Source organism: Chiloscyllium plagiosum, chromosome 28 (assembly GCF_004010195.1).
Source record: "Chiloscyllium plagiosum isolate BGI_BamShark_2017 chromosome 28, ASM401019v2, whole genome shotgun sequence".
NCBI lineage: Eukaryota > Metazoa > Chordata > Chondrichthyes > Orectolobiformes > Hemiscylliidae > Chiloscyllium > Chiloscyllium plagiosum.
The window spans coordinates 39,492,033-39,516,611 of NC_057737.1; the positions used below are offsets into that span (position 1 = coordinate 39,492,033).

Consider the following 24,579-nt stretch of genomic DNA (forward strand, 5'->3'; position numbering starts at 1 on the left):
TTGTTACTAAAGGAGCCTGGCTGGTGTGAATCTGATATGGAGCTATTCAGAGTCTTATGTATAGCTGCCAATATCCTCCTTTTTCAAATGCAAACTTTGTTATGACCAATGGGGAAGTGGGAGAAGGAAAAGAATCTGGTAATTCTCCAAACTCGGTTGTAACATCCTGTTTCTGTCTCAACCTTCTGTTTCTCAGGTTGATGGCAATGAAAGATTGCGGGTGTTTTCTGTTTTGGAAAGGTAGTATTATTTTCCTGAAACTGTTTAGTTTGTGTGAACAGTAAATAGTAATGTGTGTTTATCTACCTATGGAGTGCTGTTCTGGTGTTACCTAAGAAAGTGAATGAACTGGACCTGTATGTCTCACTGGTTAAGTCTTTACAAGTCATTAGTATATTTTCATACACTCACTTACGAAATGTTATACTTGGATTTGCATTTCAAAGAGTTTGGAAAATTAGCCTATTAGGAAATATTTATTCATTAATCTAGTCTAATTAATTTAAATTCTCCAGAGAATAATTGGATTCACTCACAAACTGAATTTCAGGCCTGAAATTGCTATCAGTGATGTTCCCTTGTTTTGGGTTATTTCCTATTTTAAATTAGCAATGGCATTTGAAAGAAGCACTTTAAGCATTTATACTTACAATGCTGTATTTACGCTCAGCTTTAAGTAGTCTTCTCCAGGTTGTCAGCGAGATTAGACAGTAAACAGGATTTTCCTTTCCAATGGGCTAGCAGGATACTTAATGGGAAGGTGGGAGTGAACGAGACCCCCAGAATACATTTTCTGGCATCACTTCCACCAGATGTCTCAGCTCAAATATGGCCTTATTTAGATGGAGCTGTAATAATGTAATATTTCATGGCCATTGCATTAATAACACTGTCATTGTTTCTGACAGAGGCACAAGATCTTAAAGATTGTTAAGATCCAAATGAAATCAGAAGTTAATTATGGTAGAATGGATAACTAGTTCTATCTCAGTAGATGTTGTCATATCATTGGAAGTAAAATTCTGTTTTGTTATCAAGACTCTGTGAGTCTGATTCTTGAAGCAGCAATAACCATTTCTTACCCCACCCTTGGTATTAAAATTCCAAGCACTTTTGAGAAGGCTTTCAGCAGTATTCCCAAAGAAGTTCAATAATATAGTCTGCAGGAAGTTCACTGAAGTCAGACTGGTTAGACAACCTGCCCCTTCCTGTTTGCTAGCAAAGAGAATCACAGCTAGTCTATTTACCCTGTCCATGCCCCTCGTGATTTTATAAACCTCTGTAAGGTCACTGACAGCTTCCAGGGAAAACAGCCCCAGCCTATTCAACCCCTTCCATTGGCTCAAGCCCTTCAACCCTGGCAATATCCTTGCAAATCTTTTCTGAAACCTTTCAAGTTTTACAGCATCCTTCTGATAGGATGAACAGAATTGCACACAATATTCCAAAAGCGGCCTAACCAATGTCCTGTACAGCCACAATATGATCTCCCAAGTCCTATACTTAATTCTCTGGAAAGGAAAGCATGCCAAACATCTTCTTCACCAACCTGCAACTCCACTTTCAAGGAACAATGAACCTGTACTCCAAGGTCTTTTTATTTAGCAATACTCTCCAGGGTCTTACCATTAAGTGGATAAGTTCTGCCCTGATTTGCTTTTCCAAAATACAGCACCTCACATTTATCCAAAGTAAACTCTATCTACCACTCCTTGGCCCATCTGGTCAGGATCCCGTTGTACTGTGAGGTAACCTTCTTCGCTGTCCATCGCATCTCAAATTTTGGTGTCATCTGCAAACTTACTAACTATACCTCTTATGAATGACAAAAAGCAGTAGACCAATCACTGATCCTTGTGGCACACACGGGTCACAGGCCTCCAGTCTGAAAAGCAACTCTCCACCATCACCCGAATTGTACTTAAGTAGGTTAGGAGAGAGAGAAAACATGTCTTGATTCCCCTTGAACTTTACATGATACCATCCAGTGCTGGTATCTTGCACAATAAAAGTGTAAGACCACCACTTGTAGCAACAAGTTGCACTTCTTTGGATTCTGAAGTCATTTCATATACAACCTGAGCTTGAAATGTAATCCCACCAATTTTGCCCTTATAGTGGTTATAAATCTCTACAAACATCAGATGTGAGAATGATTGCCAGAAATTCATGGGTGATATGAATATGATATACTAAGGAAATTTGCCACGGGAGAGAATTCCTCACACTGTATCTTTATATTGGTCATATCAAGAAACATTCATGGCAGCCTAATTAATATTACATTTCCTTACAGGAACAACTTGCTTTGCACATAACAGGAGTTCAGACCCAAAAGAACAGCATGGAGGGGCAAATGAACAAGCTGATACACAACAAGACACGTATCATTGTGAGTTTGTAGTACTGGAGATTGTTTACAAGGTCCAGCGCATACTTTTCAAAGAGATCATCTCAGCAATGTTCCTCTTTGATATAAAGTTTGATATGAATAGATAAATAGTCCATAAATTGCAGGTTTAGGGGCAGGTCTGACTGATACCCCAGGAAATGTGTTCTGAAATATGTTCTTCAATAATTATGTGATGGGAGTAGCAGACTACTGTAGTCCACATGTAGCTATTAGACTACAGAAAAACCTGAACCTTTTAAAATCAGCAAATCATACAATTGTACAATCTCTGAATGAGAGAGGAAAGCTACAGGATTAGGAAGAACCCTTTGCTAAATTATTTGGATGTTCCCCACCATATTTTCATGTCCTATCCATACGATAGCAAACATCACATTCAAGATTATGTATTTTTCAGGCTAAAACACATACCAAGTTTATTGAAAATGCATAATAATACAAATATAAAAGCAATACAGCAGAATAATTTACACTGCGAATGCTCAACTTGGACACTTGATTTTCTTTCCTAAATAACAAAATGTCTAGAATGTTAAGATTCCTTCCCGAATCTTCTGGCTTAGTTCCTCTGATAGAGTGTTTTGTACCTTTCAGAACCCTGAGTCACTGCTGCAGTGGATCAATCCACGTTTAAAGTAGGGGGAACTGGGAACTGAAAACTGATAAGCTTTCATCTATTATACCATTACTAGGAGTACTTTTCACAAGGAAAAATTTATGTTCATATCCAATTTTGACTTTCATTGTAGTGTGAGAGATTTAGCTGTGCACATTCAATGAGAAATATGTTTGATTCTGATGCTGCGATATAACTCTTTAGTCCTAAGAACAACTCTTAATGATGATTATGTGCTACGAGCTTCATGAGCATTCAACATTTCCCACACAAGACGGAACTCGTGGTGGAATTTGAGGGATTGGGCATTTGCAAAGTATTCATTTTTCAGACAGCAAGATAAGTTGTAAAGTCTTTCCTGTGCCCCTTTTGACATGCAATATCTTCATCCTTGACAATATCTAACTTGAAAGCCCAGATGAAAAAAGTTTATTTTTCCAGACAATACTTGTTTATTAGGAGAAAGTACGGACTGCAGATGCTGGAGATAAGAGTTGAAGAGTGTGGTGCTGGAAAAGCACAGCCAGTCATGCAGCATCTGAGGAGCAGGAGAATCGACATCTCAGGCATAAGCCCTTCATCCTGATGAAGGGCTTATGCCTGAAACGTCAATTCTCCTGCTCCTCAGATGCTGCCTGATTGGCTGTGCTTTTCCAGCAGCACAATTCTTGTTTATTGTCTTACCTCACTTTTCCCACCTTGTTCTTCCACTCTCATGCAACACACAAAGCAATCCTTTCAGAAAGCAACCAACTATGTCTTTTTGATAATATGAGGGTCATTTTGTAATGTATCATCATTTCGGTCCTTCTCCATAATTCACCTTATCTGATACTGTGGACTGATTTTAGTGGAAATTGTGCCCTTTCACCAGGCACTGACTGCTTTTGAATAAAGCAGTCCCACTCCACCCGCTCCCTCTGAATACTTCTAGGTCTTCCTAGAGCCAACCGCCGCCCTCTGCTGGATGAATTCCTGCTGTGGAGAGGTGAAGCCCTTAAGTTGGCATTTTGTCTGCAGTTGTTGAGTCTATTTCACATCGCCTTTTGAAAATTTCAACAAATTCACCTCTGTCTAAACTAATGTGATCTCTCCAGAGTTCATTTATTCCTTCGTAATGACCAATTCCTTGTCTGTTTTAGTGTGTTAGAGCAGGAAATTGTAACTGAGCTGGAAGGCCTGCCATGATCGTCCTGGAGTGTGGAATAGGCTTGATAAGCAGAATGATCTGCTCCTGTTTCTAATGTTTCTAGGTCAGGAACTCTCTGATATTCTTGCTAGGGTCTGCTGTCCTAAACTGTAATCTGGACGCTCCATATTCTCTCCACTAACATTCCATCTTTTTCTACTCCTAGTATCTCTTTCAGTTTTACCTTGGGAGAATCACATAGAGTCACAGAATCATAGAGATATACAGCACAAAAACAGACCATTTGGTCCAACTCGCCCATGCAGACCAGATGTCCTAAATTTATCTAGTCCCATTTGCCAGCACTTGGCCCATATCCCTTTAAACCCTTCCTATTCATATATCCATCCAGATGTCGTTTAAATGTAGTAATTGTACCAGCCTCCACCACTTCCTGTGGCAGCTCATTCCTACACACAACACTCTTTGTATGAAAATGTTTCCCATTACATCACTTTTAAGTTTTTCCCCTCTCACCCTAAATCTATGCTCTCTAGTTCTGAACTCCCCCATCCCAGGGAAAAGACCTTGTCTATTTAACCTATACATGCCCCTCATGATTTTATAATGCCTATAAAGGTCACCCCTCAGCCTCCTATGATCCAGTGAAAACAGCCCCAGCCTATTCAGCCTCTCCCTACAGCTCAAACTCCCAACCCTGGCAATAGCCTTTCAAGTTTTACAAAGTTATACAATAACCCTTTCAAGTTTTACAACATCCTTCGGATAGGAAGGAGACCAGGACTGCACACAATATTCCAAAAGAGGCCTAACCAATGTCCTGTCCAGCAGCAATATGACCTCCCAACTCCTGTACTCAATGCTCTGACCAATAAAGCATACCAAACGCATTCTTCACTATCCTATCTACCTGCGACTTCACTTTCAAGGAGCTATGAATCTGCATTCTGAGGTCTCTTTGTTCATCAACATTCCCCCAGGCCTTACTATTAAGTGTATAAGTCCTGCCCTGATTTGCCTTTCCAAAATGCAATACCTCTCATTTATCCAAATTAAACTCCATCTACTACTCCTCGGCCCACTGGCCCAAGTTTTATGTTATCTTTATTTTCCCAGAATGAATCTGACGTCTTTAAATTGGTGATTCAGAAGGAATTCCAGGAACTCAGGAGTTTTGTTGATGATGAAGAGGCCAATATCATCGAGACCATACAATTAAAATGTACTTCTGCCATTGAATCAATTGATAAACAGTTGGAAGAGATGTCCAAATCTTTAAAGCAGTTTGCTGAAGCTGAGGCTTCATTGAAGAAACTAAGCAATGAAAATCACTTAGATTTCATACAAGTAAGTACAATTAATTGTCTCAAATTCTTGTTTGGTTAAGAGATAGCAAAAGAGATAAATGAGTGGTAGGAATGCATTGAGTTTTAGAAAGAAAGAAGCAGCAAAGAAACTTCAAAAGATTTATGGAAAGATTTGGGTGCAGGTATAATGTTGGATATCCAACTCAAATATCTACCAATTCTAATCCCATCCTCAAATGTCATTCATATGATCTCTTGGGTTATACAAAATCAAAGCATAAAGGACCAAGAGAAACTATGCAAACCAAACTTAGCAGAAGCGTACTCTATGTTGTCAGATCTTGGTTTGATGCATCCGTTCCATTTTCTTATTCCTGAGCAACTGAGAGCTGAAGATGAAGAATATACTGGAAATTCACACTTCACTGATGAAATGATTACATTTAACTCAGCATTACTGAATGAAACATCCTTGTAGTTAAGGGAAGGGGTAATTGATAATTGCACAATTAGTTTGATTTTAATCATATAAATCCCTGGTTTTTGATGTATTACTTTATCTTAAATTTGAATGCCATGGTGACCTCAGTTTTCCTGGTTAAGGATGGGGGAAACTTAGTGAGAGTATATAACCCCACAGTGTTTAACTTAATTGTACCCTTCAGTGATATTGACTTCATTCTAAGGCTAATCTGATGCAATTTGGTACATCATTATGGTTGACCTTGAAAACTGATTGACTAGAAATTGGTTTCAGTTTAATGTTCGACACATACATGATTTTCAAAACTCTCCTGTCAGCATGAAAACTCGCCATCCAAATAGGCACCAGGTTAATTCAGGTATTGTCCTCTCTAACTTAATGGATAATGTCTGGAAAGTCATAGAATATGTGTAATCTTGACTATTTATTGAGACAGCTACCCAGTCCAGACACCCCTTGTTAGGTGTATCTGCTGTGCAATTAACCAGTTTGGCTGGAAAATAAACAAAGTGAAGAAGCAGAGGATGAGTAGAGAGCTTTGGTTGATGCCCTTTGTAATCGGTGATGCACTGGATCCAGCACCATCACCAATTATTATGTCCAGCATTACATTGTAGAGCTTTCTAATCACATTGTAAAGTCAATTTGCTCCAGAATCCTCATGTGCTTATTTTTATATCAATGTTATAATGTAAATATATTGATTGACAAAATAATATACTGATTGACAGATCTGTTGAAACCTGAAACCTAATACCCCAGGGGCAGATAACCAATTAAGTACCCACGTAGTTCCAATTTCCAAAGCAGAGAGCCCATTTCAGCAGTCTGAGCTGGAGACTGATGTGAGTAGTGGCATAGGGAGAGCCATCAGGCTCTCAGGTGCCCAGGAGCAGTTACAGGCATCCTTCCACCTTGAGGTCCTCATAGTCTCCCATTATCACAGTCGAGAAAGGAGATATTCATGAGCTCTTCCATTTTGATGTAAGCTCCAGGTCTCCTCCTACCACTCCACCAATGCACATCTCACCAAATGGAACTGCTGGTCCTCCTATTAGGCCCTTTCTTCTTCAGTCCACCACCATGACAAATTGGACTGGGCACCTGTAACTGACTCCATAACTGGCCACCAACTGGGAAGATTAGTTATGATTATATTGAATGGCAGGACATGCTCAGTGGACTGAATAGCCTACTCAGATCCTATGTTTCTAAGATTGCGACCAATAATTGGTCAAGTCTACCAGAGTAACAAACATCTTCGAAATAAAATAAGGGTTTCTTCACCCATGGGACCTGGTTGTTGGGAGTACTTGTGACAAATTGATTGGAGGCAGTTGGGGTGGGGTTTTCTGGTGAGGGTAACAGTGGAGGAGGAATGAAGGTGGTGTTCTGGTGGGTGTGGGTTTAATCCTATCAAAATTGACAACGTTTGACTTACGACACTATCATCTCTCTACTGATCAAATCACTGAATCAAGAATCTCAGGCTCCCACAGACTGTTCTAGAAATTTAGAACTAAAAGTGCTCCTTAAGGGAGATGGGTCCATCAGGATAAAGGACAATCCCATAAAGCATGAGAAAACTTAACAACTACTTCTGGGTTCCAGACCAGAACTAGAGCCAACACTGGGATTTTGACACAGCTGATAAAATTCAGCCCAGTGTAGACTCTGAGACTGTTCAGAATACTATCACCAGCAGTTAATGACAAATCTCCAACAGCCATCTCAGATTTGAAGGGTGTGTGGCTTCAAAATGTGGAGGTGTGATCTACAGTTAAGATAGATGAGTGTTAAATTCTAATTTTTTTCTGTATTTACCTCTGTTAAATCTTTTAATTTTTTTCTTCTATACACTTTTCAGAAGTACAGTTCAATTGTCTCAAGGTAAGTGTAATCTGCAGCTTCTCTATTATTTTATTGGGTGCTGAGGCAATGAAGAAAAAGATTTTTTGACTATTTTGTTTCTTCCTAATCTTAGGTTTTTAATGATTTTCCCTGAAATGTATCAAACCCCTTGATGTTCGTTGGGAAAGAATGGTGTGAGGTGCAGGAGGACATTACACAGACTAGGAGCTGTGATTGCTAGCCTAGGCAGCTCAGAGATGATTCAGCCCAAAGATGTCTTTACTACCCTTCAGATAGGTAGCACTGAATAAAATTAGTAAAGAATCTTACTCCCTTGTTCAAAAAGCACAGCAGATCAAGGCCAGGTAATTACAGACTAGTTAGTTTGCCATCAGTGGAGGGAAATTATTGGAAAAAATTCTAAAGGTCAGGGAAAGGTAGAGATTGGTCAAGGATAGTCTACATGGATTTGTTGGAGGGAAAACCAGTTTGACTAATTCAATTTAATTTTTTTGAAAAAGTGACTAAATATATTGATGAGGGTAGAGCAGTTGATTGTTTTTTACATGGACCTCAGTAAGACCTTTGACAAGGTTTCATATGGAAGGCTGGTCCAAAGGTAAGAGCCCATAGCATCCAAGGCAAGTTGACAAACTGGGTCCAAAATTGGCTTACAAATAGGAGGGAAAGGGTGAGGATGGAGGGTTGTCTCTGTAACTGGAAGCCTTGGGAGCACGAGGATCAATGCAGGGACCTTTGCTGTTTGTTATGTGCATTAATGACTTGGATGTGAATGTAAGATGGTATAATTAGTAAGTTTAAAGTTAACACAAAAGTTGGTGGTATTGATAGTGAGGAGGATGGTCTCAGGCTACAGTCTGATATTGATCAGCTGGTAAATTGGGTAGAGCAATGGCAATTGGAATTTAATCCCGATAACTTCAAGGTGATGCATTTTGGGAGGTCTAACAAGGAACAGAAATACACAATGAATGGTAGCTCCCTAAGGAGTACTGACAAACAAAGGGACATTATTGTACAAGCCCATAGATCCCTTCAGGTACATAGGGTGGTGAAGAAGTCATACAAGGTGTTTCCCTTCATTAGTCAGGGCATAGAATATCGGAGCAAGGAATTTTGTTACACGTTTATAAAACATTGGTTGGGCCATTCAAGGAATACTGTATGCAGTTCTGGTTGCCACACAATTGATTGCACTGGAGAAGGTTCAGAGGAGATGCACCAGGATGTTACTTCAGATGAAAAGTCTCAGTTATCAATAGAGACTGGATTAGTTTGATTTGTTTTCTTTCCCTGAGGTGGGATCTGACTGAGATATACAAAATTATGGGAGGCATAGACAGAGTAAATCATCAGAATCTCTTCCTGAATGCAGACGTGTCTAAAACCAGAAAGCGTACATTTAAAGTGAGGAGCATGTTCTTTAATCAGTTCTGGCTACAAAAGGGCATGGTGGAAATATGGAACGTGCTACCTGAGAGGGTATTGGAGATCAGAATTCTTACAGCATTCAAGAAACAGCTGAATGAGTACTTAAAATGCTAGGGCAAAGCTGGCTGTGGACCAAGTGCAGGTAAATGGGATTAATGTAGTTTGATGTTAGTGGTAGGCATAGACATGGTGGGCCGAAGGGACTGTTGCCCTGTTGTATGATTCCTCTTTGATTCCTGATCATCATCTTGTGACCCTTCCTGGGGAGAAAGTGTGGCCACTGGTAGAGGACATAATGGGGCTTGTCAGTAATGACTTCATTACTCAAATGGCCTGATGAGACTCATAATGAACAGGATCACTCTCCTACACATGCGCACACACAAACGTTGGTCTTCTTAAAAAAAAATTGTGTCCTCCCTGTCAGTGCTCATTTTGTTTGAGACTGTCCTTCAGGGCCCTTTATGGACAAGTGCCTCCCATTCGAAACACCTTTGAGCACTGCTTGTGTGAAGACTCTCCTGCCCTTTATGCTGGCTACCTGGATTAACATATTGCAGGTCCATGTGTCTTCTCTCCTTTACCTAGCTGTGTGTAATAGATTAGGAAATAGAAGCAGGAGTTGGCCATTCGGCCCACTGTACCTGCTCCCTATTCAACTAGAGCTGGCATTATTAATAATTCATTGTCTTTGGGGAAGATCTACATTACTGGGTAATTGATTTAATGCTTGCAAAGAGGAAGATAATGTGTGGTGGTAATGTCACTGGACTAACAATTAGTGAAATTTGAATTCAGTTAATAAATCTGGAAGATAGCGTTATTCTCAGTAATTGTGACCATATCAACCATCATCAATTATTGTTTTAAAAAACCATCTGTGTTCACTAATGGCTATTAGGGAATGAAACCTGTCATCCTTATCCAAGTTGGTCTGCACATGACTCCAGGGAGAAAGTGAGGTCTGCAGATGCTGGAGATCAAAGTTGAAACTTTATTGCTGGAACAGCACAGCAGGTCAGGCAGCATCCAGGGAACAGGAGATTCGACGTTTCGGGCACAGGCCCTTCTTCAGGAAGGGCCTGAAGAAGGGCCTGTGCCCGAAACGTCGAATCTCCTGTTCCCTGGATGCTGCCTGACCTGCTGTGCTGTTCCAGCAATAAAGTTTCAACTGCACATGACTCCAGACCCACAGCAATGTGATTGATGCTTAACTATCCTCTGAATAGCTGAGTAAGTTACTCAGATCAAGGGCAATTAGTGATGGGCAATAAATATCTCACCAGCAACGTCCACATCTCATGAATGAATAAAGAATGAAGAACAGGCACAGACCATTCTGCCCACCTTATAAAAATCCTTCCCTCACTGATTGTATTCCATATGCATTCCAAATTCCTTGATGAAAGATATGTTTTTCCTTAATTTCAGGTTTTAATTTCTTGCATTACTAGCAGCTCAAGGGCGGCACGGTGGCACAGTGGTTAGCACTGCTGCCTCAAAGCGCCAGAGACCCAGGTTCAATTCCCACCTCAGGCAACTGTCTATGTGGAGTTTGTCCATTCTCCTCCGGATGCTCTGGTTTCCTCCCACAGTCCAAAAATGTGCAGGTTAGGTGAATTGGCCATGCTAAATTGCCCGTAGTGTTAGGTGTAGGGGTCTGGGTAGGTTGCTCTTCAGAGGGTCGGTGTGGACTTGTTGGGACTAAATGTTATACAGATGTATAACATTTCCACACTGTAAGTAATCTAATCTAAGTAATGACTAGCCGACTTTTTCCTATGCTAGAAGGTTAATAGAATTGAGATGGAGGGTTGGCATTTTTAGGATACAAACTTACAACTAGTGAGTGCCGCAGGGATCAGTGCTGGGGCCACAATTACTTATCAATACAAATTAATGACTTGGATGAGAAAAGTGAATGTACTATAGTGAAGTTTGCAGATAACACAAAAATAGGTGGAAAGGTAACTAGTGAGGCTCATACGGAGAGTCTCCAGGAAGATTTAGAGAAGTTAAGAAGAGGGCAAAAACTTGACAGATGGTACATAATGTGGGAAAATGTGAGGTTATGAGTGTTGGCAGGAAGACTAGAAGAGCTAACTATTATTTAAATAGAGAAAGACTGCAGAAAGCTGCAGAACGGAGGGATTTGGGAGTTTTCATACATAAATAAAAAAGCTCACTTACAAGTTCAGAGGGCAGTAAAGAAGGCAAATGGAAAATTGGCCTGTTTCAGAGGGAATGGAGTATACAAAATAGGGAGGTTTTTACTATAACTGTACGAGGCACTAATCAGAGCACACCAGGAAAATACTATGAATAGTTTTGACTCATTGGAATTCAGAAGAATGAGGGGGGGGGGTTCTTAATAGAGACGTATAACATTTTGAAGGGAATACATAAGATAAAAGCAGGGAGGTTGTTTCTACTGGCGGGTGACTCTAGAACTATGGAGCATAGCCTCAAAATAAAGGGACGCAGATTTGGGACTGAGTTGTGGAGGAACATCTTCACCAGAAGGGTTGTGAATCTGTGGAACTTGCTGTCCAATGAAGTAACTGAGGCTGACTCATTGAATGTTTTTAAGACAAAGATAGATAGATTTTTGAATAGTAAAGGAATTAAAGGTTATGGTGAGTGGACGGATAAGTTGATTTAAGTCCGTAAAATAATCAGCCATGATCTTATTGAATGGCGGAGCAGGCTCGATGGGCCAGACGGCCTAGTTCTTATGTTCTTATATTCTCTTTATCTAAGGAAAGATATATATGCACTGGAGGCAGTTTAGAGAAGGTTCATCCGGCTGATCACAGATATGGAGGGACTGTCTTATAAGAAGTTGAGTAGATTGGGACTGGACTCACTGGAGTTTCAAAGAATGAGAGGGGACTTTATTAAAGCATAGAAGATTCTTAGTGGACCTGACAGGGTTGATGTGGAAAAGAAGTTTCCTGTTGTGGGAGTCATAGTCATAGAGAAGTACAGCATGGAAACAGACCCTTCGGTCCAACCCGTCCATGCCAACCAGATATCTCAAACAGTCTAGTCCCACCAGCCAGCACCGGCCCATATCCCTTCAAATCCTTCCTATTCATATACCCATCCAAATGCCTTTTAAATGTTGCAACCAGGGAAAACAGCCCCAGCCTGTTCAGCCTCTCCCTATAGGTCAAATCCTCCAACCCTGGCAACATCCTTGTAAATCTTTTCTGAACCCTTTCAAGTTTCACAACATCTTTCTGGTAAGAAGGAGACCAGAATTGCACGCAATACTCCAACAGTGGCCTAACCAATAGCCTCTACAGCCGCAACATGAGCTCCCAACTCCTGTACTCAATATTCTGACCAATAAAGGAAAGCAATCCAAACACCTTCTTCACTATCCTATCTACCTGTGACTCCACTTTCAAGGAGCTATGAACCTGCACTCCAAGGTCTCTTTGTTCATCAAGGCTCCCTAGGATATAGAGTCGAGGACCAAGGGTCATAATCTTAGAATAAGGGTCGCACGTTGAAGACAGAGTTGGGGAGGAATTTCTTCTTTCGATGTGTGAGTGTGAATCTCTTTGTATTAGTCTCACTCTGTTGTGTTTTACTGCTGATGATTCTTATCATCTCAATGTTTACACATGTCGTAATTCTTTACAGCAAAGGACTCTTGAGGCTGAATCATTAAGTAACTCAAAACTGAAGTTGATAAAGAAATCAAGTGTTATGGGAATAAAGTAAGAGTTGAAGATTATCAGATCAGTCATGATCTCATTCAGTGATGGAGCTGAATGGTCTGCTTGCTGTCCTATGTCCTATGGATTTTATTGTATACACCAAAGCAGTTTGAAAATTTAGATTAATAACTTTAATTATTATTAACAAGAATAGAAACATAGAAGTTAGAGGTTGTCAAACAACTGAATTAATGAAACCCCATAGTGGAAAACCATGCAATGTATAGTAAGTGAATGTGTCTGTTTCCTGCTAACAGACTGAGTTATAAGTATCTCTAATGTTTCAGCGCATGTCCTGAGATATCTTATCTTTCAGTTACCAAGATTAAAATAGGTACCTCATGTGTGTGAATGAACACTAGTGTGAGAAATGATTAAATAAGATTATGTGCTAATTTTAAAAGGGGTGACCGCTAGATAGGGGAGGGCATCAAACTCGGAGATTGAAAGCATTTTCTTTAGTGCAATGTGTGTGGGTGCGAATCTCTTTGTGTCAGGCTCACTCGGTTGTGTTACATTGCTCATGATTCTTATCACCTCAATGTTTACACAAGTCATTATCTAATTCACGATAAGTGTTACTCATGCACTTCAACTGAGTCAAGTGCAAATAAATCAAACAGAGCAAATAGTTTTTCACATAAATAAGATTGTTGCCTCAGTTAATAAATGATTATAGTATTTACTTAGTAATGGGTGGTTATAATTTCCAGTTCAGTGACTTTACTCATATGACTCTGTGCTTTGTGTGCAATACACCCTTGACCACCTACAATTGAGCTGGCTATCCTTTTACACTGTGGGAGGACATGTCATTTTTCTCTTCCTTGTGGGGACTGGTGAACACATTTCAGAAAGAGAAGGGTTCCTACAACATTCCTACTTCATCAAAAAAAATCAAAAGCAATAAATTGATCAATTAAATGCATCATTAATAGAAATGGCCATTAAAAGTACCAAGCAGCAAAACCTAATAATAAAGCTGATTTTTTTTGCCTTTTTGGTTAAGAGGCAGAGATAGAGAGAGGAAGAGTATTTACCAGGAAATTTCTATTTCATATTGATATGAAAGTTTTTCTTTCTTGAGACACTTCAATGAAATTTGGTAAAAAATGATTTTTTTAATATAATGAGTAAGAGCAACCAGCAGCTGATCATTTCCACCCTCAGTGTCGCAGCCGGGCTTGCAGTCTCTTTTGCCCATTTGACTTTCCTTGCCCTCTCATCGTGCTGCAACTCTCATCTCCTTCCCCTCCTCCCCAAGTTAGAGTTTCCCAATCTCCACACTCACTGCCAAGGGTCCAATGCCAGGCTGCTAGCGGCCCTTCCGATCACAGATTAGTTCTCTCCCACTCTTGTTGCTGATTGGCTCAGTCAGGGTGAGACACATACAGGACACATTATAGAAAACCCACCATGCGGAAAGAAACTGCACCAACCTTCCGAAGAGTATCCCACACCCCATCCTTGAACCCTGTCCCCATAACCCTGCATTTCCCATTGCTAACATCCCTGCATACTACGGACAATTTAGAATGGCCATCATCCAGAGGAAACCCACTCAGACACAGGGAGAATGTGTAAACTCCACACAGACACTCACTCAAGGCGGAAATCAAACCCAGATCCCTACCGCTGTGAGGCAATAGTGCTAACCGCTGAGCCATCGTGCTGACCCAGATTGGAGGAATGGCTCCTTGCAAAATCTTACACTTCAACTTACCTGAATTTGAAACACTGGCTTCAAATAAATAAAACAAAAAAATTCTTTAAAAAACTTGCACTTCACATCATCTTGTTTCTTGGTCTGTGCTCCTGCTTGTGTAAGGGTATGTGATGATTAATTATGCAAACCTTATGTCTCTCAGTAAAGCAGACATGGGGCTTTATGAAAAGTTTGTATCTGGCCTGCAGGCCATCGTTGGACACACTCAGTCTAAAGTATGTACAGGAGGACAAATCCATTTTGGTATTTGCAACATGGAAACAGTGTTGAATTTGTTCATTGGTTTAGCCAGAGTTAGAATAGTTTCAGGCATTATATTGTAAAAAGGATGTTAGAGCTACAGGAGAGGTGCAGGATTGATTCATGAGTGCTCAAATTAATATAGAGTCAGTAAAGAAGACTTTGAACATTTAGGACTTTTTTTCACTTGAACAGAGAAAAGTGGATTCCAAACCAAAATAAATAAACTAACAGCACAAATATAGGTGACAGGTGGGATCTCATAACTATTATGGAGACATTGATGAGGAGATCAAAGCTGGGAACTAAATATTCAGGGGCATGTGACTTCTCAAAATAAAAGCCACAAAGTTAGGGATGGTGGGTTAGCATTGTTGGTACGGGATAGAGTAGATGCATCAGCAAAAATTATGTTGGATTGGAAAATGCAAAATCCATATTGAAGTACGTAAGCAATGAAAAGGTTAAGCAGACCCTGGTAGGTGTAATCAGTAAAGTATTAGGGGAAAAGGCAGGAAAGTGGACTTGAGGATTATACAATCAGCCATGATCTCATTGAATGGCAGAGCAAACTTGATGGGTTGAATGGCCTCCTGATGCTATGTCTTATTGTCTTGAAGATACTTCCTACTCGATCTGTTCAGAGATTTTATTACACATCTCTGGAGCAGGTGGGATTTGAACCTGGGATTCCTTGCTCAGAGATGTTGTCTGAGCCTTTCAACTTAGGATGGACAATTGTTGCCAATTATTGGTAAATTGGTTTGGAATGTGACTGAAAGAATGGAGGGGGCAGTTAGAAGATTTTAAACGTGGATTAATAGAAAATGAATACTCAACCATGAATTGAAACAAAGTTTAGCGTCAATGAAAATTGAATTGACTACACATTTGACAAGACAGTCAATTACATGGAATTTGAATTGATCGATCCAGCAGAGGCAAAAGGGGCTTTTTATCAACATCTGAAGCCACCTTTTAAAGAACAATTGTGGCCAACAATATAGAGATAAAATTAACTGTGTTGAAATGAAACATTTAAGAAACTCATTGTCAGGAGCAAACATTTCTTGCTTAGTATAACACTTTCGGATATAAAGTTTCAATTCAGTCTTTTCTGATAATATGTCTCAGAAGAGCATCCTCGATTTGCACCAATTCCCTCAATCTTCCAGTTTCAACTAGAACAGATCCATCTGTTGAATTGGACTTGTGTCTTGTCAGGCCATGCTGATTTTAATCAAACAAAGAAGATCTGATACAAAAACAGACATTGCTGGAGACCCTTTGAAGGGTCATTGGTCTCAATATGTTAACTCTGTTTCTCGTTCCACAGACGATGTCAGACCTGCTGTGTTTCTCCAGCAATTTCTGATTTCATTTTCATGCCAATTTCAACTGTACTGAGACTACCCAACATGACCTCACACAGTACCTCACAGACAGCAGGGCAGAAGACATTACTGCTTCATCAAGCTGGGCTGGATTTGAATCTAGATCCCAGAAATTAAACCATTGATTGTTCAGCCCATTTCCCCAAAATCTCAGTGATAGGTGCTGTATTACTCTATGAATAATTATTTATTTTTTACTTTTCGAAGAAGAACATATATATATCCTTGGTAATCAAAAGATTCATAGAGTAATACAGCATAGAAATAGATCCTTCAGTTCAACTCATCCATGCCAACCAAATTTTCCAAATTAAACCTGTCTCATTTACCTGTATTTGGCTCATATCCCTCTAAACCTTTCCTATTCATGTCCCTGTCCAAATGTCTTTTAAATGCTGTAACTCTACCTGCATCTACCATTTACTCTGGTGGTTCATTTCACATATGAACCAATTTGTGTGTGAAAACATTGCCCTTCAGGTCTGTTTCAAAACTTTTTTGGGAAGGCATGAAACTTCACAAACTTACACGGCTGTATGGCTTTGAGCAATTAATCCATTTATGATTCTTTTAGTTGCAAACTGGTGACACAACCACAGTCCAACAAAGCAATCAGCACCATCTCCTTCAAACCAGGCTTTAGAGATGATGATATCAAACTGACCGTCTGGAAAAAACTGCAAAAGAGGATTTTACCAGGTGGGTTTGAATGGTGAACTCAATATCAGATGAATCGATTTAAGGGATTGTGTGAGCAAGGGGAATTATATAAAAGAATTGTCTCCTCATAGCTAAGTGTGAATAATGGCATTAATGTATGATCCAGGTGAACATGAATAGAGATTGTTACTAAGTATATTTGTTGCTGTTACAAGTAGAACTTATAGATTAAGTTATTTATCAGAAAATATGTTTGTGTTAGTTTATAATCAAAATTATCTCCTGAAAGAATAAGAGAACAAGGTGAAAAGATTAAGTAGTGTTAACATAAATAATGGCTGTATCATTGAATAAGTGCTTCTATACTTAAATATGGAATATGTAATTCACATATCCCTCTGACTCAGACACATAGGGAGTACCTGTAACACAGTGCAAAACATGTCAATTTGGCAAAAGGAGTTATTGCCTATTTAATAATCTCTGTGTCCACAATTTCTTTCATCACTGCTGTGCCAAAATTTAATTCCTGAAAGCAATATGGAAACCTCTTCAGCACTAGGATTACAATGGTTCAGGGGGATGACTCAGATTCTTGGGCTGGAGAAAAATAAGTCTCTCTTTGCCATTGTCAGCCCTATCCCAAAGCAAATTTAACCGAAAGGATATTTAAGAGAGAGATGAGGAGGAATTTCTTTCTCAGAGTGCAGTGAATCTGTGGAATTCTTTATCAGAGAGGGCTATGCAGACTGCATCGTGATTTTAATTAGGGGAAGGGTAAGGGGATTAAGGGTCACAGGAAAAGCCAGGAAGGTGGAATTGAGGATCATCAGATTAGCCATGATGTCACTGAATTGCAAAACAGACTCAGTGGGCTGAATAACCTACTTCTACTCCTGTTTGCTTTTGGTCTCTTAAATGAAAAAAAACATAACACCACATTGTGTATCTGTATATGGACTTGTGCAGTGCTGTTGAGTAGGAAGGCAAAACACAAATTGAACCTGCTTAAATTTAGCCACTACCATCCAGACATTTTAAGGGGTGTGTCTCTAAGATGTTGCAATCTACATAGTTGTTGTAACAGTAACTGAACTAACCAGATCCGTTCGGAATTGAGAACAGCTTCACTTCACTCTCTTTTGCTTACTTAGAACTGGCATGTTCCAAACTCATTCCAAAATTGAGTCAGCACAAAGAGGTTTTAATGATATGAATGTGTATTTTATTTTACCTCAGATGAGGACTGAAGTCCTGATGAGTTTCCTTCTCCTGTAAGAGTCCCCAGTGGGAACTGGAATTTAGACAGTTTCTCATGTCTGGTAGGATGGTGATAGAGTAGGACCTCTAAGCCTGTCCACTTCATTATTCTTTTTGTTTCTTTTTTTCTCTCTTTTCTCATTTTTTTTCTCTTTGTCTCTTTGGTTTCTCTTACTTCTTGCTGAAACGCTCGGTCGAAGTGATGGCATCAACGGACTCAACCAGGCCCAACAGCACGGACTCAAGGCGATAGTGTCAGATGGGTTCACTGCAGCTTCTGCATTAATGAGGCAATAATGGCTGCTGTGGCAGAGGTGGGTTTGGGTTCTCAGCGATGTCTGCATCCAGCGCAGTTGCATCGAGGTGGCAGTAGAAGCGAATTTGGGCGTACACCACAATCCTACAGCAAGACCCAGCGCCATTGGTGGCGTCTGCTTTGGCGAGGTCCATCAAGGACACATATTGGCGAGGGTGTCGGTGGAGGCAAGATGGCGCCAAAGTGTGGCGACGTTCATTTGAGTGATGGCAGCTCCACAAAGGCAACTTCTATCTGGCCACCAGGCCCGTGGTCTACGACAGAGACTGAACAAGAAGAACTCTAAAGTTGAACATTCGTTATTTCTTCATTTTCTGCCTTTATATTCTATATTTTGGTTTATTTTTCTGTGTTTTCAGATGTCACCAGAGAGTGGTGACACTATACAACACTTTTCACTGTATTTTGTAACAAAATATACGTGAGAATAAATAATTAAAGTCAATAAATATATCAAATCAAATCAAATGTTTCCCTTCCCTGACTTGGGGAATTCCAGATACATTCTCCATATGCTTGGTCATCCTTCTGAAGAAAATAAGGTAGCAGTTATGAGTATAACAGCAGGTTGTAGGTTAGTAAGCACTACAAAATCCCAGTGGAATAGGGGTGAAGACTTGACATTATGTTTAGTTTTGGATTAGTGGTGCTGGAAAAGCACAGCAATTCAGGCAGCATCCGAGAAGCAGTAAAATCGACGTTTCGGGCAAAAGCCCTTCATCAGGAATAAAGTCAGAGAGCCTGAAGCGAAGGCTTTTGCCCGAAAAGTCAATTTTACTGCTCCTCGGATGCTGCCTGAACTGCTGTGCTTTTCCAGCACCACTAATCCAGAATCTGGTTTCCAGCATCTGTTGTCATTGTTTTTATCATTATGTTTAGTTTTCTAGCTCTTCCAACAATCTCAATGCCAATCAGAAGAAAGGAATCAGAATTATTGACTCTATGACACCCCATCCACTCTCTTCAATACTGACACACTGTGACTGCTGTGTGTATCATTTACAGAATATATGAAGCAACTTACCAAAATCCATTTGATAGCACATCCCACCTGTGGCTTCCACCACTTAGAAGGCTAAGGGCAGCAAGTCCAAGTGAACACCATCACATCCACATTCCCCTTCAAAACATGTATCAACCTGATGTGGAAATCTATTGCAATCCACCCATTAACTGTTGTGTCTATTTTGTCTTATTCTCTTGTGGTTTGAGGCAGCATCTATTGCCCATCCCTCATTGACTTTGAGAAGGTGGTGCTGAGCTGCTTTCTCGAACTGCTGTAGTCTGTGTGCTTTAGGTAGATCCACAATGTTGTTAGTAAAAGAGTCCCAGCATTTCGACTAAGCAACAAGTGAAAGAATGGTGATATATTTCCAAGTCAGAATGTCTTGGAGAGGAACTTGAAGATGGTGGTATTCCAATGTATATGCTGCCCTTGTCCTTCTAGATGGAAGTGGTTGTGAATTTTGAAGGTGCTGTCTAAGGACCTTTGGTGAATTTCTGCAGCACATCTTGCAAATAGTATCTTGGAACCTAAGAACATTCTCATAACAGCATTGAAGATGGCCTGTCATAACATGATCTAATAGGAACAAGAGTAGACCATAGGCTGCTTGAGCATGCTCCAGCATTCAACATTGCGTGCAATTCTGGTCTCCTTCCTATCGGAAAGATGTTGTGAAACTTGAAAGGGTTCAGAAAAGATTTACAAGGATGTTGCCAGGGTTGGAGGATTTGAGCTATAGGGAGAGGCTGAACAGGCTGGGGCTGATTTCCCTGGAGCGTCGGAGGCTGAGGGGTGACTTTATAGAGGCTTACAACATTATGAGGGGCATGGATAGGATAAATAGACAAAGTCTTTTCCCTGGGGTCGGGGAGTCCAGAACTAGAGGGCATAGGTTTAGGGTGAGAGTGGAAAGATATAAAAGAGACCTAAGGGGCAACTTTTTCACGCAGTGGGTGGTACGTGTATGGAATGAGCAGCCAGAGGATGTGGTGGAGGCTGGTACAATTGCAACATTTAAGAGGCAATTGGATAGGTTTGTGAATAGGAAGAGTTTGGAGGGATATGGGCCTGGTGCTGGCTGGTGGGACTAGATTGGGTTGGGATATCTGGTCGGCCTGGACGGCTTGTACTGAAGGGTCTGTTTCCATGCTGTACATCTCTATGACTCTATATCAAGTCTGATATTCTGCCTCAGTTTCATGTTGCCCATGTCCTGTGATTTATTGGAGTTTGAAATATCCATCTATCCCAGCCCTAATTATGCTGTTGATGCAGCAGCAGTTACACCCTGGGCAGACAATCCCAAAGGTTCACAGCACTCTTGCGTGAAGTTTTTTTTCTCCTCAACTGATCAACTTCTTATGCTGAACATTCTGTCCTCATGTTCTAGATTTCCCAGATATAAGAAACAACCTCTCTGTGTCTGCCCTTTCAGAATCCTGTATGTTCTGTTGCAAGATGCTCCAGCTAAAGCTCATCCGCTCTTCTTTTCTTTCTCTTCTCTTTTCCTTCCTTGTACTGTTTCTTTTTTCTTCTTATTTTCTTCGCTTTGACTCCTGGCCTTTAGCGATTGATGATTGTCGGACTCCAGCAAGCATCAATTCCTGGCCTGGCGCTGCGGCCTCTCGTACCAGTCCCGCAACCTGATGCAATGGTCTCCTGGCCTCCTGTAGCAGCCTCCTGGCTTTCCACAGTGGCCTCCCACCATGTCATGGCATCCCGCAGCGGCTTCCCAGTGTTGGCATGGCGACTTTCTGACCTGGTGTAGTGGCCATGCGGCATGGCATGGCGACCTCCTAGCCTGCACATTGGCTACCCATCGCAGCTTTCCAGCATGGCGACCTTCTGGCCTCCCACAGCCGTCTCCCAATGTGGTGTGTCACTGGCACGGTGTGGAGCCAGGGCCCAGTGCAGACTGGAAGCTAAGTGCCAGCGTGGCCTGCTGTACTGTTGTCTTTTCTGTAACACTGGACATTTTATTTCTGTAATAAATCTTGTAACAAAAGAAGGTTGTGCCTAGGTATTTTGCATCTAAGTTGGTGCTGTAATTGGTGACATAGAAACTTCTGTTGAATGAGATCACCTCTCATTCTTCTAAACTCTAGAGAGTACAGTTCCAATTTATGCAGCCTGACATAACTGAACAACCAGTCTTTGTTGTAATGTCTTCAATGCAAGTAAAACCTTCCTTAAGTGGAGACCAAAACAGCACAAAATATTACAGCTATGGTCGCAACAAAGCCATGTACACTGTACCAAGGCCTCTTTATTCTGGAACTTCAAGCCTCTTGTAATAATAGCCAATGTGATATTTGCATTCCTAATTTCTGCAGCAGTTCAAGAGAATGACCCCCCACCCAACCACCATCTCAAGTGTGACTAGGATGGGAATAAATGGTGGTCTTGCCAGCTGTATTTCAAAAATTAATTTTTAAAATTAGACAATTGGTCTGCATCTACCTCAGTGTAGCATCTTCAGTGAGATGGGTATTGTTGTGTGATATTTACAGTAAAGTGTAAATCGATAAAATGCAATCTAGAATTGCATATTTATCTCCAGGCTAGACCTTTTCCCCATGTAGAATGTTTTTTCTATTTTTTTTCAGACCCAGAGGAATTAAAATTGGATCCCAGCACTGCGCACCCACTTCTAATCATAACCAATGGAAGCACCAGGGTAGAATGTGGAACATACCTCAAGCGCTTGTCATTAGTACAGGAACGATTTGACTACAATACCTGCATCCTCGCCAACAAAGGCTTTTCCTCAGGCAAGCACTACTGGCAAGTGATTGTCAACGAGAAGATGAAGTGGCGTCTTGGTGTCATCAAAGGAACTACAGGCCGCAAAGGAAAGCTGAATAAGACTCCCGAGAATGGAGTCTGGATGATCGGAGTGAAGGAAGGAAAGATTTATGAGGCATACAAGAATCCCAAAGTCCAACTTACACTCTTTGTGAGGCCACGGAAGATTGGCATCTTCCTGGATTATGAAGGAAAGCGTCTCTCCTTCTACAATGTGGATAATCCTGATGAGCTGAGCTTGATCTATACGTTCGATGCAGACTTTCAAGGGAAGATTTATCCAATTTTTGACCTTTGTTGCATGGACAGAAGTGACTTAGCCCCTATCACACTTTGTCGTGTATAAACAATCCCAACCTCACAGCAAGGTGCATCATGGGTCGCATGTAACTTTATGATAAAAATTATTTTTAATCAACTCTAGGGCAGGTTGGACTTGAACTCAGACTTTCGAGCTCAGAGGCAGTGATCCTGGATACTCTGAACTTTCTTTATGATAACATGACAGCTGCTTTCATGTCATAGTTACTGCTACCTGATTTTGTCACATGTCGTGCCCAATGAAAGGCAGTATTTAATTCTTGAGAGCCTCCTTTTCAAACTATTAGCACAGTTGCTATGTTTAACTGTAAACTGATCTATGTTTTATTGGGCCTGTACCTTTAAGTTTACTGATCTGTGTGGGGTGATTGTAATAAAGTGTTCAAAAGCTCAGAGAATGCTAGTGACAAAGAGAACAAATAACTGTTGGCAAATTTCTCCCTTAAGGTGAAAAGAACTAAGAAGGGTTTGGTTTTCTATTTTTCAGATTGTTTCAATTTGTAACAAAGAATTGTTTGTATCACTAAGACTGTTTTCTGTTTTTAATTAAATCTGGATGTAACGTGTTTGGTGACAAGAATGTGACAGAAATGCTTGGTTGCAACACATTTATGATACATTATAGAAGCCTATAAAGATAACATAAAATCTTACCGCACAGAAAGAGCACATTAGCCCATTTTACTTGTGCTGATTCCTTGAAAGAGCTTTCCAATTTGTCCCAATTTCCTACCTTCTCCCTATAAACTTACAATTTTCTCCCCTACAGGTATATCCAGTTTGCAGAGGGCTCTTATGGTGCAGTGGTAGTGTAACCTACCTTTGGGCTTAGGTTCAAGTCCCGTCAGCTCCAGAAGTATGTAATAACAAGTCTGAACAGCTTGATCAGAAATGTCGATATCCAATTTACATTTGAAAATTATTATTAAATATGTTCCACTGCTCTTTCAAGAGCACATTCTCGATCAGTATCGAAGGCAAAAATATTTATTTGTATACAGGCTTACACTTTTGCTGAACAATGTCCTTCCAGTCTGCTGTACAAAGCAAATAGAACCTTTATGAAAAATTGTAATAATTTAGAAGAGCACCAAAGATTCTTAAACTGCTACTCTACTGCCTTATAAAGGCAAGTAACAAAAAAAATTAATAAAATGAATGACTGCAAGTATAATTGAACTACAATAGCACTTTGTACTGTTTTAACCTGTTGTACTCTTCAGAACGCACAATGCAGATTAGTGACTCGTGGGGAAATAGAACACTCATAACTTTGTTCGGAATAGAATGCACTGTAAAAATATTGGCATCATTTAATTAACAGGCCACCCGTGTGTGGCAGTCTAATTCAAGATGGTGGACAGCCTTCCAAAGCAGGAAACCCCAGTGGGAGAGCCTGGAGCACTGGATGGATGGCACCCCCATTGCAAGAGGTTCACGCAACTGTGACAGGAAGGAAACCACAAGGAAGCATCACAATGGAGGTGATGAGTTCGCTCAATTTAATACTTGAGAAAACACCATGCACACAGCTCGTAGGGTCATGGGAACAATTGTAATCAAGGCTGTGGCCTTTGCATTTTTCTGATAGACTCATGATTTCAGTGACAAAGGGCTGGGCCTGCCTCTGGGAAGATGACTCCAAGAAGCTGCCAACATCCAGACCAAGCAGGGAAGATCACCTGGCGATGGTGTCAGCAACTTGCCCCAAACTTCATTTATCTGGTGGGCAGGTAGCCATTGCCCATACTTAGTCAATAGACAATAGGTGCAGGAGTAGGCCATTCAGCCCTTCGAGCCTGCACCGCCATTCAATATGATCATGGCTGATCATTCCTAATCAGTATCCT

General features: G+C 40.6%; 1 protein-coding gene across 1 annotated transcript in view; it reads left to right on the top strand.

Moving 5' to 3' along the window:
* Positions 1-23,295, top strand: part of LOC122564123 (E3 ubiquitin-protein ligase TRIM50-like) — a 32,324-nt gene extending 9,029 nt beyond the window's left edge. Inside the window, exons 2-6 of the mRNA XM_043718723.1 lie at positions 2,297-2,392; positions 5,296-5,526; positions 7,838-7,860; positions 16,936-17,060; positions 22,210-23,295. Coding sequence (XP_043574658.1) covers positions 2,297-2,392; positions 5,296-5,526; positions 7,838-7,860; positions 16,936-17,060; positions 22,210-22,754 — 1,020 coding nt within the window. The 3' untranslated portion in view covers positions 22,755-23,295. The remainder of the gene's footprint in view (positions 1-2,296; positions 2,393-5,295; positions 5,527-7,837; positions 7,861-16,935; positions 17,061-22,209) is intronic.
* The last annotated feature ends 1,284 nt before the right edge of the window (positions 23,296-24,579 follow it).